The sequence below is a fragment of the Emydura macquarii genome, unplaced genomic scaffold, assembly GCF_026122565.2.
Source record: "Emydura macquarii macquarii isolate MOO-44397 ecotype Brisbane River unplaced genomic scaffold, CSIRO-AGI_Emac_v2 contig_2205, whole genome shotgun sequence".
NCBI classification, from domain to species: Eukaryota; Metazoa; Chordata; order Testudines; family Chelidae; genus Emydura; species Emydura macquarii.
In genome coordinates, this window is record NW_027132342.1 from 4,565,041 (window position 1) to 4,583,108 (window position 18,068).

Genomic DNA, 18,068 nt, shown 5'->3' on the forward strand with positions numbered 1-18,068 from the left:
CAGGACGGGGCCTTATTATGTGTAAGTGAGACTTGGGAAATATGGCCTCAAAATATTTTGATTTTGTAAGTTTGTTTTGTACTTTTGTAATATATAAATATCAAGTATTCAGTTCCCTTTTAGTGTTTGGAGGAATGAGGAACTGAAGTGTGAAAGTGGTATTAAAATAGGAAGGGGATATCCAACCTTTCACAGAGATCAGTTCTGTCTGGAATGTCAGTTAAACAGATTGTGACACACTCAAACCCTGAAGAATTTTAAATAGTCTGTCTAAACATCCCCTCCCTTGTCATATGAAGGCTGGGAAAGCTGCAGGTCAGATTTCAGTCTGTTGCAGTCTCATTATCCACACTTTTCTCCAGTCCTACAGAAGGTCTTCCAGCAAAAATCAGAGAAGCCAAGATTAGAATAAACAATAGACATGCTGGGATAGAAATATTTGGAGAAATAAATGTTATTTTTCCCCTCCCTGGTTAGCCTTTTAAATAAAATACTGTTTTAGTTTTCATTTAAAAAAAATCAACCTTCAATTCAGCAGAATGTGCACACGGTCCTTCCAGTAGTTGGGCCTGGTAGGTTTCACCCACAGATCCTCAATCTCCTCTCCAGAATTGTCCACTGAAAATTCTTTTTCAAAATGTGGGTTGCTGTGCACAGTGCAACACTCCTCAGTGTATGTGCAGTGTGCCCAGCCATTTGAAAGCATCGTCATAAGCTACGTGAAGAGCCAGTAGCCTGCTGGCAAAGTAAGTCAGCGGGCACTAGTGCAACAGTGTAAAATATTCTCTCCCTTTTTCCCTTCCAGTTGGTAGGTGAACATGAATGGGAGACGGGGGAGAATCCCCATAGTTCCTTCTTTACTCACCTCTGGAATCCTTAGGGAGGAGGAAATGGGCTGGGTAAGAAACCCAGCCTAGCAGCATTCCATTAGAAAGGCAAAAGGTTACATATGGGGGATGAACGGGAAGTTGTGAGGGGAATCCAGTTTTGGTGTGATCTAGTGGATAGGGCACGGGATGAAGAGTCAGCAGACCTGGGTTCTGATGCTGGACCTTGAGCAAGTTTCTGTCCCTCAGTTTCTCCATTTGTAAAATTAGGATGACGTCTAATCTCATTTAAAAAGCATTTTGAAATCTACAGTTCAGAAGCACTATTAAAAAAAACCCAACAACAATGAGAGTTCTGTAGCACTTTAAAGATTAACAAATTTAATTTCAGCAGGCATTTGTTAGGCATTTTTTCGTTGTTTTTGCTGTATACAGACTAACACAGCTACCCCTCTAGAAGCACTATAGAGGTTTAATCTTGTAAGGTGCTGAAAATACTGGTCCTGGTCCAGGAAAATACTGAAGCCTGTGAGTAGTCCCATTGACATCAGTTGGCTTAAAGTTAAACACATGTTGAAGTGCTTTGATGTATCAGGAGCAGAGTACTCAGCATCTTGAGGGAGCTATTATTATTATTAACTTTGAGAGGCTTAGGAGGAGGAGGAAGAGGGAAAGAGCAGCACAGAAGGAAGAAGGAGAAAGTACTGAAGGGACCAAAATCAGGGGGAATTGAAGAGGGAAAGAAAGAAAGGAAAAAAAAACCCTAATAATCAACTGAAAGGAGGTGTGAGGAAAGAATGGTTTAAAAGAAAACCTGGTAAATGTAAAAAGTATTACATTCCAGAAGTGATGAATATACATACTGGATTTACTAGATACCAGTTAGTTTGCCTTGATAGCCAATGGAGATGGAGAAAAAATGGGAGGGCTGGTAAGCAAGAGAGAGCAATGTTGGGGGTGGGGGGGGGTCTGAGGTAGATGGTGAGAGACAGGCTGATGCAGGAAGGGAATCAGCTTTGGAACTGGGGAGGGATAAAGTGGGAGTGAAAGAAAGAAAAAGTGGAGAGCTGAAGGGAAAGCAAGAACAAAACCAAAGAAGCCATTGTAAGTGAATGCTTTATTATTTTAATATGAGCTTAAGTGAAGACTCTCAAAAATGCCACCAACTTTCAGTGGGACTGGTGCTCCTAAAACCTATAGCTGCTTTTGAAAATCTCTGGTTTAAGGTGTAACAATAAAATACACAGTTATCCAGGATGGTGGGGGGAGGCTGTTTGTTTGGTTTTTTTTTTTGGCGGGGGGTGGCGGTGGCGTTGTGTTACATGTTTCAGTAGTACCTAGCACATTGCAGCCCTAATCTATGACTGCGGTCCCTAAGTGCTGCTGCAATACAAATAATAAATAGTAATATATTTCTGTTTATAGAACACACAATGTGGCCATAAAGTCCTTCATTGTATTGTATGGTATGTGTTCAATACAAATAGAATCTGCATTGCTGCTGGCAGCCTTTTGAAGAAGGAAAAAGGCTGAAGAAGGAAAAAGGCTGTCGGTTCTCAAGTGTCAATATTGTCTCCAGCTTGTAAACATCATTATCTGTGCAGTTAATATTATTTCAAAATATGTAAGAGGCCTATGTACATTATTAATAGATTTTACAGATCTGAAATATCCTTCTCTCTCTATTTAGAAGACCATTGTTTTAAAAATTCAATTAATTAAAAGTGACCCAAACCACCTCCTCAGAATACAAAAAAGCATATTTAAAAAAAAATATTGCAGAAATAGTCTCATTCAATAGGTTTGGCTGTGTCTACACTAGATATTTTTTCCCTTAAAATTTCCCATCATGCAACTCTAGTGATAGCAACAGAAGAGTGGTAGTGTAGACATAGTGTTGGTATTTGAGCCACAATGTTTTCTAGCCCTCTTCAGAGCAGATCTCAGTGATATTGTAATACAAATGCTGGCAGCTGCCAGCATCTTGTCTGCTCTAAAGTTTCCATCACTGCATCTGACAAAGTGGGTTGCAGCCCACGAAACTTATGCCTGCAGAAATTTGTTAGTCTTTAAAGTGCTACAGAACTCTCGTTGTTTTTGCTGTATACAGACTAACACGGCTACCCCTCTGAATCATTGATAGAGTTGCATTGATGGGAAGCTTTAAGGAGAAAAAGTCTAGTGTAAACAAGATCTTTGATTCACTCGTGGTTCAAACCCATAAGCACATTCTTACAGCAGAGTTGCAAATTCATGTAAAATTCATTTATCATCATGTAGTAATTAACCGTCATCTCTGCTGCCCAGAAACACAAGATATTTTGCGGACCTTTGTGCCATAGAAGAGAACTTTTCCCTTGCCACTGAATAGAGCCCATAGATGTAGGCGTACATGGCTCTTAAGCATGTCAGATAGTTCAAATCATCAAAAGCCTAAACTCCTCAGCATGAGTGCGCACACACACAAATCAATAACAGTAAAAACTACGGATTGTTTTTACAGTTTAAAAGATCATTAATATGGTAAATTAAATAATGAAAGCAAATCTCGGGCATCGCTGAATCTTGCAGTCATTCAGTGGAATCGTGATGAGCAGCTGTTGGAGCAGCAGCAAGCATCTGGCTTTCCCTCAGCTGTGTCCTTGTACTAGTAGCTCTTACACTGTAGGCCTATTACTTTCAGCTAGCACTTGAGTTGGGGGGGAGGAAAGCTCATGGAGGACAATGTTTTGCAACCCTCACCAGCAGGACACTAGTTATTTGTTGGAATTGTAAAATTAGCATACGTTTGCCAACCTTTTTCCTGTAACACCACACCCACTTATAAAATCACCATTCTTTTATTGTCTATCATTTGAGTGTTCCCATGACAACGCTCTGCCAGAGTTATTTTTGCAACCACAGGCACACAGGGGAAAATCATTCATACAAATGTGTAGCAAAACAGTTTGCAGAAGTATTCACTTGGCAGTAGAATCAACAAAGAACAGTCTTTTCCAATGCTGGACACAGCTGCTCACCAGCAGGCAGGAAGAGGGAAAACCAGTTATGAAAATGGTAACAGAGGAAAAAGATACGATCAGTGAAGCTGAGAATAAGCACCCTTATTTGTGGAGATTAGCCTGCGTCTTCACTATGATATTTTCTTCAGCATTCTCACTGTTGTACTATTTACTATTGGTGCGGCTCAACTGGCGGTAGCAACCGTGGCAATGTGCATGTAGACGGGGGCTCTGGGGTTTATTCCCTGTCATCTATCTCTGCTCAGAGCTTGGGGCCTGTCCACATTAAAGCTCCCATCGCTACCGCTGGAGGAGCTGCACCAGTTGCAATGCAGCCGTGCAAATTCTGCAGCAAAAGGGCGGTGTGCATGAAGTCTGGCTGCAATGAGCTGAAGGATGTCGTGACTGAGGGGCAGGGGAGGGTAAACTGAGCGGTGCTGAGTGTCCAGACAGTGTCAAAACAGGAAAGAAGAAATGACTCAGCCAGCAAATCAGCCTTTCCTGGTAATCATACAGGAGGTGCTGGGAAAATAGTAACTTCACTAGGCCAGTGTGAAATGTTTTCTGTACAGAGAAATCCTGTCTGTTTGTAGGAGGTAGAATGGCCCGTCTGGGACAGCCTAGAGACCACGGATGGTCCCAAGGTGGACCCTGGTCGTGTGCTCAGTCTGGGCAGTGTGAGGCTAGGCAGGTTCATACACAGCGCGCTCGAGGCTAGGACACTGGACACCGTAGCGGTGTTAGGGGCTTTGCCCCGGCTGGGTGCTCTGGCTTGGCAGGGGGCGGGGGAAATGCCTTGGCACTTGCTCCTCTGGGGAAGGAGATGTTTGGCGGCAAAGCGCCCTGGGCTGGCCCGTGGCTCTGGCGGCTGCTTCCCCTAGCGGCGACCCAGGGAAAGTGGCGTTGCCTGCCGCTGATGCAATCGGAGCCCTCCAGCTGCCGCCGGGAGAGCCGCTTTGCTTCGCTTCGCTTCGCTTCGCTAACCTCAGCTGCAACGTGTCCCAGCAGGGACCGGGAGGGAGGCGCTGCGTTAGCTGGATACCGGCTCTTCATCCTGAGCGCTGAGCGAGCCGGGGCCGCGGAGGAAGCTCGTCCTGCCTCACCGGGCAAGTGCTGAGCGGGGAGCGGCAGGATGAAGGTAACTGGAGGCGATGTTCTGCAGCCTCTCTCGGGGGGCTCCACTGTCCATTGGGGGCTGCCCCGGGGCCAGGAGAGAGCCTTTCTCTAGTCCCTGCTGCGCGAGGGAGGCTCTGTCCTCGCTGGCTCGTTGTTTCGGATCCAGAGGCAGGATGTGCGTGATTCTCTCGTCTCTCTCCCTTGTTTTGTATTGTTGAATCGCGGGCGGCGTTTGAGACACATAATGGGGGGTGGGAGAGGGGGAAAAAAAGCCCAGTCCAGCCTCATCCTGCAAAGGGAGAATTGTTTGTTACCCCTGCGGCTCGATTTCTAAGGTGGGGTCTCTTAAGGGGTTAAAAAACCAGAAGGAAAAAACAAATCGGCGCAGGGAATGGTCTGCTGACAGGCACCAGGGACTTGGAAGTGCCCAGGAGTTTATTATAGCTCGTAGCCTCGCAGTTATGCTAGACCTGAAGCTGGGTAACAGGCAGGCAGCGTGGTTCGGTGGGATCGCGGGATGTAGCGGAGTTAATGGAAACATGAACGTTTGCATGGGTGACGGCTAACGTGGGATGTTGCATTTTTGGAGAGCAGCCTTTGATGGTTGCAGTTTGGTCTCTACTTCCTTTACGTTTTACATTCTGGTGCTCTCCCTGGCGGGGGAGAGGCGCCTTGTTCTTCCAGGAGGGCACAGAAGGGCTAATTTCTCAGCTTGCGGGTGAAACGCGGTAACCTGACCCTGCCTGGAACAGCTGCACCATCATGTGAAGGACTGGGGTCCTGCAGGAGGTTCTCTGCAAAGCTGGCTTTGAACGGACATGCTGTTTGTCCTCAATGTGCACCTGGGCTTGCGTGTAGTGGCTCCACCTAAATGATTCTGATAGATGAGAGCTTATTCCACCCGGGGCTGGAAGGGGAAACATAAGTGAACTTCACTCATGCTGCTCTCCCCTGCCCATTGTTGTGTTGACGTTTTCTCACCCTTGGGTCCTGTCCACATTGGAGGTTTTCTGAAACACCGTTGCCCTAGCAATGGTGCAGCTGCCCAGATGCTGTCAATAATGGGAAGCTCAGTGTTGTGTCACTGTGTCTCCTGTGCTCTGTCTACATTAGCATTCCCACCACTGCTAGGGTTGGAGTTGGTTGGGTGAGGTTCTGTGGCCTGCGTCGTGCAGGAGGTCAGACTGGATGATCATAATGGTCCCTTCTGGCCTTATAGTCTGTGAATCTGTAAACTGAGACAGAGCTAGACCAGTGATGGAAGAAGTTCTGAACATGGTCACAGTAGCCCACTTAGTGGCTTCTCCAGTTCAGTACATTTGTGGTCCAGGAGCATAGGCACGCTGGGGAGTGGACTGCAATCTTGCATTGCCGCTGTTCTTGCTGTGCCTGCTGCGTGACTGACTAAGGCAGTGGATTTCTATCTCCAGGACTGTTACCTGGCACCTTACAGCAGTACTAAACATGCACTAACAAAAAAGAATGAAATAAAATATGATCCATAATATTGTGACTGATCACTACAAGCTGTTAGCTTGAAAATGAAAAGACACTGTATTTCTCAGTAAAACGATCACTCTGCTGGACTGAATATATATACCGCAAGGGAGTGGTACCGGTAAAGGAGGCAGGAGATCTGCGTTGTACACTCTGCCACTGGCCTGCTGTGTAACCTTGGGCAAGTCACTTCTCTGTATAGTTGAAGTGATAGTATAGTTGTTTTCCTTTTTGCCCTTCATTTGTTTTGTCTAGTTAGACTGTAAACTCTTGAGGACAGGGACTGGCACTGTCCGTTTGTACAGTCATAGTGCCTATCACAATGAGATCCCAATCACAGTCTGACTTCTGGGCATAACTGTAGTACAAATACAATTATGAAGGTACCAGTCACTAACGATATCATTACCCTCCTCTGTCCCTTGAGTTTTCCTCCTTCACCATTTCCTGCTTTAAATCCCTACTATTTCAATAAAGACAAATTCTCCCTCAACCTCTTTCCAAATCCCTTCCTGTCTGAGCCCTGTTTACAAAAATATTATGTGTAACCAATGAATTGCACCTCTGGTTTCTCTAGCTCTGCCTTGTCCCCCTTTGGCACTGATTTCAGCTGACAGGCCTAGCGCTCACATCATCTTGCAAGGGTGTGGGTGGTCTGATGTCTCTGGCACTGAGGCTGACGGCTGAAATTAGTGTTATAAAGTCATGGGCAAACAGAAGGAACCAAAAAAAGAGGTTAGCTTTCACACAGCTTACATTTTTCTAAATCAGCAAGGGGCCATATTCATCCCTGATATAAGTCTATGGAATTATTCTTCTGGAGTTACACCAAGGATGAATTTATCCTTAGGAGTACAGAGGTGAGTAAATATGCAGGGTCAGGATTTTCAGAAGGGGAGGCATATCTCATTTTATTAATGGCATACCACTCCGCCTAGAGAGTCTATTCAGGCTTTTTGAAACAATGCATTCACGTTAGGCAGGCTAAAGATTCAGCATACCTATTAGCATAGTTGTTCCCTTACTAACATTGTCATTTTATTTGTATCTGTATCTCTAAATAACTGTGGCTACATAGGTAGGCATCATCAGTAGGCCTCAAACCCAGGGATATTTAGCAAAATTATGGCAGGGTATGTTTGCTGTGAGAAAATAGTGGACTTTATTCCTGCTTGCCCCAGCCAGTAAGGGGATGATATGATCATATTCACTAAACCAAATGTGTTATATCTTCCACCCTGTTAGACAAGCCAGTCAAAGGCTTTGAGGTCCGGAGAAGTTCAAGTCCCGTTCAGGGTGCTGCTATTCTGTAACAAAGAGTGGCTACTGACTGAAAGCTGTGCTGTCTGTATGTGAAGATTCAACTCATGACCTCAGCACTGAAAGCATGAACTCCTGTGAAAGCCTGAGCACATGTTGAGGGAATATATGGCTGTAACTTATCATACAGTCACCTATTCTGGTAACTTGATACCTTACCTTACAAGAGGAATACAGGGATGTCCTGGCCCACTTTCCTTGGAAATAATTGCATTGCCTCATAACTTATCCATTAAGGAGCCAGGTTAATACCTCATAAAACAGAGCACCTGTTATCTTAAACCTTTATTATACTAGAGGTGAGATTATCTCTTGTCCTTTAGGAGTCTAGCAAATATTACCATATGTTACTGACAATGAAAATACAATGGATTGCTTGTCTAAAGACCCAAAGTTTCCTTTTCTTGTGCAAATGATTAAAATGAAATATCATGAAGTTCCAATTAAAACTGTTGTTACAAGTAATCAAATGCTTTAACCCATCTGTCTTCCATGATGCATCCTGGCACTTGGATTATTGTTTTATGGACCAATGTCATAATATACCTGCAACAGAGTTATTCATTTACTTATAAAGAGCTGTATAGTATGAGTACTTAACTACGTGCATAGCTAATGCTAATACAATTTGCCTATTCGAGGGTTTCATGAATTTAACAAAAATGATCATGCTCTTTGTAAGACTAGAATATTGACTTTGTTGATGCTCTTTGGTGCCAGAAGTGGTCAGAATGGAATGAGGAGGAGGAGGCAAACACCAGGGAAAGACACAGTCGAGTCTGCTGCTGATTCTGCAAGATGCTCTGCCTTCTCGATGTCACTAAGTCCATGAGAGTTAAAAAGCCCAGGACTGGTCCCTTTGTTTTCTCTTGTTGAGATGCAGCAAACCCAATCTCAGGGTGTCCCTCACCACCCCTAGCACAGCTAGCATCTGCATTTACCCTTTCTGAGAGCCAGAATCTTAAAGCTTTCACATTATCTAATTCTGGGGAATTTCTCTGAATACTATTTCACTTCAGTTCCTTATAGCAGCCATAATTACTACACTTGTTCTGCAGCTGGGAAGATGGGCAGCCTTCCAGAGGATAGTCCTGCTCCACAACCAGCTAGCAAAGTGCATTAGTACGTGGTGTGCTATTCATCCTAGAACATGAAAACAGCCTCCCAGATGAAGGGTTTTTTTCTGAGCCCTCGTCTTGCACTCAGTAGTACAGAGAGGTGTTCGCTTGGCCAGAGGCTCTGTTGTGTTCAGACTGCTGATGATCTGCCAAGGGCTCTTGCTCATGATTGTCTTGAAGATGAGCACCAGAGACTTCTGTGTGGAAGGGGCTGATGGACGGAACGAGTTGGAGAACTGCTGTACGAAGCCATAAAAGTAATATTCAACCTGAGGATCGTGAAGTGCTTTACAAACAGTAGTAGTTAAATCAACCCTGTAATGTAGGTAGGCGGTTTCTTGAGAAGGCTACCAAAAGGTACTGAATAGATGTGATGTCATGGTGTCTTCTGAGATGGGAAGTCTTTGTGAGAATTCTACAGAGGCTTAGTCATTTCATTGAGACCCAATTGCTTTTTATGAGCCTAATCATTTAATTAACTTCTTAAAGCCCGTACTCAGATGCATACTGAGTCTGTTGTTGTGCAAGAGGACAGTGCCTCCCCCACTCACTTCCAGAGCCTCCGCCAGACAGGCAGTAAGGAGCAAGGATTTAAACCCTGCATTTCCTGCCCTGCTCCTGGCATGGGGGAGCCGAGCTACTGCCTCCTCCTCTGATCTGGCAGCAGAGGACTCTGCTCTGTCCCAAATGACTGCCTCCTCCTCAGCCCATTCTGACCACTGCTGGCGCCAAGGAGCATTACACACCCATTAACCCCACTGGAGAATTCTCCAAGATATGTGGAAAAGGAGGAGGAAGACAAAAACTCACGAAGGATGTGAGTGCCAGAGTGTCAGGGGGAGATGAAGGGCTGGGATCAAAACAGCAAACAATATAAGGAATGGGCTTGAGAAAAATACTGAAAATATGATAATTCCATTATATAAACAAGTGGTTCAGCTTCTCTGGGGATACTGTGTTCTGTGATGCCACCTTAAAGGCTCTTGTAGAAATTGAGGGGGTTCAGAGACTGGCATTGAGAGTAATTAGAAGTGTGCAAATACTTCCATATGAAGAGCGATTGAAAGGATTGTGACTGTTTACCTCACAGAGAAGGTGAAACAGAGGGGACATGACCAAGGTGTACAGAAGACTTTAGCAAGGCTCAAAGTGGGATATGGATAACAAGATTGTCCAGAGTTGTTACAGTAAATTCTTTTTAAAAAAAAATTGGTTTTTTTTGAAAGGGCTCCACGTCCTGATTCAGTCTTCAGTGTTAAGCGTGTTCTGTAAGTCTGAGCTAGGAAACACTTGTTCTTGGACATTTTGCTTATTTCTATGAGTTAATCCCATTGACAGGGAGTTTTTCAGAGGCACAAAGGACAGTTAGGTGTTTCAAAGTCTATAGGAGCTGGGTACCTTTGTCCTTTTGAAAATCTCCCTCCTACCATAGCAGCTTCTGCAGGATCAGGCCCTTGGCACGTGCATGCGTGCTTGTGCACAGAAATAGTTTGGCTTTTCAAGGTGTGATCCTTGGTAAATCTGCTTCTAGATGGGTGAAGGATAGTGTAAGGCTTGAGGTTGTTTTCAGCTAACAAGTTGTAGGTTGAAACTCATTTAAATGGCTAACGAGCATATCTGATCCTCAAGGACCTTGACTCAGGAAGCCAGATGTTGTGAGTCTAATTCCAATGAAAACAGCACATTTGCTTTTAGAATTTCTGTCTCACCTGCCACCTATCTGTAAGGACCCCCCCCCCTTCTTCCTCCACCTTACCCCCACCCCGAGTGTAGCCCTAGGATCCTTGATGTAAGTAGAGTGATTAAAGTGTCTCTGCATGTATGTAATGACCATTATCACTGTTGTTCTCTCCGGATGGGACAATGTCTGTATTTGTAAGTGAATAGATAAAAAATGTAAAACATACTTTGTGATCGATAAGAAAGTGTATATAATTGACCACTGTAACAACATGAAGTTGAAGCTGATTTATCAGACTTCCCAGTGTCGTGAATAAACCTCTTCAGTATTGTCTCTGCTGCCTGATTCTTGGGGAAAGAGTCCTTCATGCTTTACAATAGGAAATCAAGTCTGATTTTTAGCTTTCAAAGTGTTGTTTTTCCAGCTCCCTTGCTATGTGAGTTAATTTCCCTCCCCTATCCCTTTTGAAGGCTAGTATGTTACTGTGGTCCTCCAAAAGATAAGGTTTTGCTGTGTCATAGCACTTCTAGAGGTTGATTTTTATATAATAATAAAAAATAATTAAAAACCAACAATTTCTCATTGAGTTTGAAATTGATCCACATGATATATTATTCTTGGTATTTTTAACGGAACTTTGCCTGGAAGAAATGCCAAACTTTTAATTTGCGTGAGCTGGAAGAACTCGTGTTACAGTCTTTCAGAGGACAGAGACTGACAGAATTTTCAATTCTGCAATTCTTCGTGGTTAGTTACTAAATTTATTAAACTGTGTAAGTGTTCTGATGTGTGGAAAGTAAAATGTTAGTGCAGTGTTACACTAAGGATTTAAACAACCGTAGACACTCACTGATTTCTATTTATATCACATTGCGGACTTTATATTATTACATATTAGCATACATTTAATAATTTTAAGTATAAAGGAAATAAGGTTCATATCATTGACAAGTAGCGCATGTAAAAACTTGCTTATCAATTTAAAATGATTAAATATGTATCATGGGGTTTATACTGCTGCCCATCACCATAGTATGTGAGCACCTTCCATGTAAAATCAAAAGTGAAGTCCCTAGTAAGTTGTTTCTCTGAATGATTTGCCAGTCAAGAAAAATGTATAATAAAAAGGAACAAAATAACAAAAGACAGTACTCTGCACTCTTCATTTGTGAAGTGCTTTGTAAACTAATTCTTTAATTTATCTCTCACCATCTGTGGGAGGGAGGTGGTGGTATCCCCATTGTCCCAATAGGAAGATGGGCAGGGAGGTTAAGGCTTTGATCCTGCACCAGTCCAGTCAATGGGAGTTTTGTTATTGACTTTAATGGGTGTAGGATCCAGTAATAGGGAATATTTTCAAAGGCACCTACAGCTATGGCTACACTACACTGCAGCGCTAACACAGCACAGCTGCAACTATGCCACTATGGTACTGTAATGTAGACACTTCCTACAGTGACAGAAGGGTTTTTTTCTGTCTCTGTAGTAAATCCAGCCCCTCGAGGTGGTAGCGATGTCAGCAGAAGAATTCTTCTATCGGCTTAGTGCTGTCTTTACTGGGGCTTAGGTCATCTTAATTACATCTCTCAGGGGTGTGAATTTTAGCTCTGTCAATCTAAATTCTGGGTGTGGGCCAGGCCTAAGAGACTTAGGCTCCAAAATCCCATTTGCAAAACTGATACAATTCCTGCTAAACACTGCTACATTTCTTCCGTTGCTGTAGCAAGCATCTAGACATAGTATGTAGTGTGGTACATATGTAGTGTAGATGTAGCCTTAGGCTCCTAACAGCCAAGTATATGAAGGTTTTTAGATGCCTGAAGATGCAGGCACTTTTGTAAATATGGACAAACATAAAATAAATAATGAGCTCCTCTTCACCTTGAACAAAGGTAGCAAAATAACTACAAGCATCACAGAGACCCATTCCGCCCTCCGTATTCAAGCTAACGCACATGATTCTAAGCACCACTTAGCCAGAAGCTGCTGTATGCCTGTCTTGCTTTGTTCTATTTTGTAACCTCCCTTTCCCAGCTCAGGCCAACCTTTGGGTCTCTTAATCCACCTTTTGCTTTAACGGTGCCATTCACACTCACTCTTCAGAAAGGTGGCAAGATGTCCGTCCAAAACCCATATCTAGCTGTCTAGGATTCTGCAGCCAGACAAAGAAAGCACCCATCCCCACTCACTACATTTGAAAATAGCCACTGCCTTTAACACACACAAAATGTAACAGCGTAGCCACATAAATGTCCTTCTGATGGTTGAACTGGGTCCAGCTGCAGTAACTAGCCACTTAGATCCCAGGCCAGATAATTGCTGGTATAATTTATCAGCTTCATTTTTATGACCCCCTTTTCCTAACTGTATAAAACACTCCTTGGAATTAGGGTGCAGGTGACTGCACTGAGAAGCTCTGTTCAATCCAGAAAGTCGGGCTTCCTTGGGTCTCTGTGCACCAATGGAATTTGCAGCTCAATAATCAATTAAGTTGACTGTACAAGTGGCTACGGCTGAATCCAGTTTCAGACCAGTGTATGTCTGCCTCTGACCAGCCTGCAGTCACATGCACAGTCCCAGAACATTTTGATTCTCTTAACGTTGTTGTTGATGTCTGGGAGAGCCAGCGAGTTATTGTTTGACTAGCTCTGGTGGGAGTGGAAGCGTGGCTTGCAGGACAAAAAGGAGTCCTCTTTGTCTTCCAGAAGAATACCAGAACCTTTGTTTTTAGTGCACTGTTGCCCTGTGCTTTGTGTAGCCCTTTACCCCAAGGCCAAGTTACCATTCTGATTTGGAAGTACTTTTGAATTCGCTTTGCATTGTTATAACTGAATACACAAAGTGCAAGGCAGCAGTGAATCAGGTTATTAAGGTCCATTCGTATGTTCCTTCCGTGGCTAAAACTCCCACTGAAATTTGTAGGAGTTGGATGCTCAAGAAATCAGGGTGGATTGTTTTAAATCAAAGCAATTTAAATAACTGTATTTAAATCAAGGTTTCCTGCTTGCTGATTTGAATCATGATTAAAAAAATCAATTTTAATCGTGTTTTGCATTTGTACTTTTCGTTATTTTCCTAAATAAAGGTTGATTCTCATTGGTTGTTAACCATTAAAACATGCTGATTAGCAACTAAATATAACATTTATGCTGAATTTGATGCTAGTTTTGCTAACCAGGGAGATACACTATAGCTATATACATTTATTTATGCAATTATATAGCTTAATTTACATTTATTCAGATTCTTAATTTTTACATTCTTTATTATGTTAAAAAAGATAGTGAATGACACATTTCTTAATTACTAGATGATGGTTAATTTTTTTACTCATATGTGTCACATTGCATTTGGATGGAAATTGGAATTAAATTAAAATGCACAAAAACAGCATTTTCAAATTATTGTATTAGTTAAATAAAAGTACCTTAAGTGTGCTGGATATACAAGAAAAAAGAATCAGTTTATCAAAACATGTTTTGCATTGAAAACTAACTGATTTATTAAACAAAGGAAGTGTTTTCTGTGGTTAGTGCACTTAACGGATTTTTTTCTGGTCACCATGTCCTTCCAGATTTTAGAAATAGGAGATCTCATTCTTTCACACTTCATTTTTATTTTATAGCTTGGAAGAGGAAAACAAGCTTTCTTGCTTTTCTAACTCCCAGTTGGTTTCTTAACTTTGAATGAACTAATCATTGAACTGAGCTAGTTGAATAAGCTGAAATGAAGAAAATATTCTCTCTGCACTTACAGAAGAGACTGCTGCTGTCAAAAACTGGCTCAGCATTTCAGCAAACCCTGGTTCCAGGTGCCTAGCCAGTGACTTCCACTAGTTCAGTGGTTTCGCTATCTTTAGAACTTGGCAGCAAATACGCACTTAATGTTATTTTTTGTATTTAATTTAAATGGTTTTTAGAAGTTTATGCCTTAACATAAGTTTCAGTTTCCAATTTAATTTTAAATGTGGTTATTAAAAAAATAAATCTTTAATTTAAATTTTAAAAAATTCAAATTTTCTATTTAAAATAAAATAATAGAATTTTATCTACTCTGCAAAAAATAAAGGATCAGGTCCTTAAATGTAAGTTTTCCTCATATTTTCTCTCTTCTTTAAGCATGTCAGTTCTCATTTTGGAATGTGTTTTTAATGAAATAAATACTACTGGGAATTGTGTGATTATGGGAGACTTTAACATCCCAGATATAGATTGAAGGACAAGTGCTCCTAATAATAGTAGGGCCCAAATTTTTCTGGATGTGATAGCTGATCGATTTCTTCACCAAACCAACAAGAGGGGATGCTATTTTAGATTTGCTATTTGTGAATAGCGAGGACCTCGAAGAAGAACTGGTTGTAAAGGACAACCTTGGTTCGAATGATCATGAGCTAATTCAGTTTAAAGTAAATGGAAGGATAGACGAAAATAGATCTGCAGTTAGGGTCCTTGATTTCAAAAGAGGTAATTTTTTGAAGTTAAGGGAACTTGTTAGGGAAGTGGACTGGACTGAAAAATTCAGGATCTGAATGTGGAGGAGGCTAGGAATTATTTTGTCAAAGTTGCAGAAATTATCTGAAGCCTGCATCACAAGCAAGGGGAAAAAATTCATAGGGAAGGATAGCAGACCAAGCTGGATGAGCAAGCCTCTGAAACAGGTGATTGAGAAAGCAGAAAGCCTACAAGGAATGGAAGATGGGAGGGATCAGCAAGGAAAGCAACCTCTTGGAGGTCAGAAAGTGTAGGGATAACGTGAGAACTGCCAAAAGCAAAGTACTGAGTTGGACCTTGCAAAGTGAATTAAAACCAACAGTAAAAGTATCTATAGCCGTATAAATAAGAAGAATACAAGAAGAAGAAAACAAGGAAAGAAGAAGTGGGACTGCTAAACACTGAGGATGTGGTGGAGATTAAAGATAATCTAATCATGGCCCAACACCTAAACAAATACTTTGCCTCAGTTTTTAATAAGGCTAATGAAAAGTTTAGGGGTAGTGGCAAGGAGGTTAATGGGAATGAGGATATAGAGGTAGGAATTACCACATCTGAGATGGAAGTCAAACTCAAACAGCTTAATTGGACTAAATTCGGGGGCCCGGATAATCTCCATCCAAGAACATTGAAGGAACTGGCATATGATATTGCAAGCCTAATAGCAAGGATTTTAATGAGTCTGTAAACGTGGGAGTCATACTTTATGACTGGAAAATTGCTAATATAGTTCCTATATTATATAAGAAAGGGGAAAAAAAGTTACCCGGAAAACTACAGGCCTGTTAGTTTGACCTCAATTGTATGAAAGGTCTTGGAACAAATTTTGAAAGAGAAAGTAGTTAAAGACATAGAGGTTAATGGTAATTGGGATAAAATACAACATGGCTTTACAAACGATAGATTGTGTCAGACCAACCTGATCTCTTTCTTTAAGGTGATAACTGATTTTTTAGACAAAGGAAATGTAGGGACCAACAATATGAATTTTTGCTGTAAGCTGGGGATGTATCAGTTGGAAGTGACAGAGGAGAAGAAAGACCAGGGTGTATTGGTTGATCACAGGGTGACTATGAGCTGCCAATGTGATGAGGCCGTGAAAAAGGCTAATGCAGTCCTAGGATGCATCAGGTGAGGTATTTACAGTAGAGAGAGGGAAGTGTTAATACCATTATACAAGGCACTGGTGAGACCTCATCTGGAATACCGTGTACAATTCTGGTCTCCCATGTTTGAGAAAGAAACTAGAACAGATGCAGAGAAGGGCTGCTAGGATGATCAGAGGAATGGAAAACCTACCTTAGAAAGAGACTCAGAGAGCTTGGCTTGTTTAGCCTAACCAAAAGAAGGCTGAGGGGAGATATTCTGAGGGGAGATTGTTCTCTATAAATACATCAGAGGGATAAATACCAAGGAGGGAGAGGAGTTATTTAAGTTTGGCACCAATGTGTATACAAGGACAAATGGATATAAACTGGCCATCAACAAGTTTAGGCATGAAATTAGATGAAGGTTTCTAATGATCAGAGGAGTGAAGTTCTGTAACAGCCTTTTAAGGGAAGCAGTGGGGACAAAAAACCTAACTGGCTTCAGGACTGATCTTGATAAATTTATGGAGGGGATGGTATGATGGGACTGCCTACAATGCCATTGTAGGCAATCTGCAGCTGCTAGTAGCAAATATCTCCAATGGCCAGTGATGAGACACTAGATGGGGAAGACTGAGTTACTACAGAGAATTCTTTCCCAGATATTTTCCCCTGGTCAGAATGACAGAGGTTTTGGGGGTTTTTTGCCTTCCTCAGTGGCATGGGTCACTTGCAGGTTTAAACTAGTGTAAATGGTGGATTCTCTATAAGTTGAAGTCTTTAAACCATGATTTGAGGAATTCAATAATTCAGCCAGAAGTTAGGGGTCTCTTACAGGAGTGGGTGGGTGAGGTTCTATGGCCTAAATGATCATGATGGTCCCTTCTGGCTTCAAAGTTGGTGGGTCTCTGAGTCAGTTAATTAAGCTGCTTAGCTTGGTCAGCAACCTCAAGATCTGTGTATGATTTCCTCCATCTAGGAACTTCACAAATAAATCATTGTTCTATTGTATTGCATTTTAAAGCCAGGTTTACAAGGTTTGCTGATGTAGCTATAGTGGACAAGCAAAAAAGTGCTTTTGCCAGTGTAGATTATGCCTATTCAGTGAGCAAAATTAGGTACCCCAGCAAAAGCACTTTTATGCTAGTATAACTACATCTACACTAGGGTTTTTGCCAGCATGGGAATTTCACAAAAATAAAACCACACCCCAAACCGACATTACTATTTGGACAAAATTTTACAGTGTAGACCTGGCCTTATAGTGTATTTAGGCAAAGCAAAGTGCTAGACCAAATATCAGTGAGGATAAACATAAACACAAAGTGCAATCTGATTTTCATTTACATTAAGGCCCCTTTTTGCTGCTTTGGCAATATAAAGGTGCCTTTAAAGAGGGTATAAATTACATGTATGCTCCATTCATGCTGCCGGAATGATGTAAATGAGACCTAGGGTATGTCTATACCGACGGCGGCAAAGTCGCCGCTGTCAGATCGACCTATTTGGATCAATTGAGCGGTCGGTATAGACACTGGTAAACCACCCCCTCAAGTGGCGTAGTGCTGCGTCGATGGGAATGCGGTTCCCGTCGGCGCAGTGAAGTGAAGACACCACGCAGAAGGGAAGCATGGCAGTTGACTACTCTGCGTAGTTTGCGTAACTCCTGTCGACTGCCGCCAAATCGCCAGGTCACTGTAGACCAGGGCTTAGTATAAAGAGAATCAGGCCAAATAGAACAAGGGCCTCCTTGTGTGATTTTTATATACACTTTGAAAAATTATTCTTTGTTTTTAGCAATAACTGTGACACACAGCCATAAATGGTGTCTGTTTAGGAAACATGCTTATGCATTTATAAGTCAACTGAATCCAACTGGCTGCTTTAATGTGTTTTTCTTTGCCATTCCAGCAAACAATGTGCTTGTTA

The 18,068-nt window shown here is 42.1% G+C and overlaps 1 protein-coding gene across 1 annotated transcript in view; it reads left to right on the top strand.

Moving 5' to 3' along the window:
• The first annotated feature begins 4,912 nt into the window (after positions 1-4,912).
• The window catches only part of BCAT1 (branched chain amino acid transaminase 1), a 93,141-nt gene continuing 79,985 nt past the window's right edge, over positions 4,913-18,068 (top strand). The window contains exon 1 of the mRNA XM_067559194.1: positions 4,913-4,967. Within this exon, the coding sequence (XP_067415295.1) occupies positions 4,962-4,967 (6 nt within the window). The 5' untranslated portion in view covers positions 4,913-4,961. The remainder of the gene's footprint in view (positions 4,968-18,068) is intronic.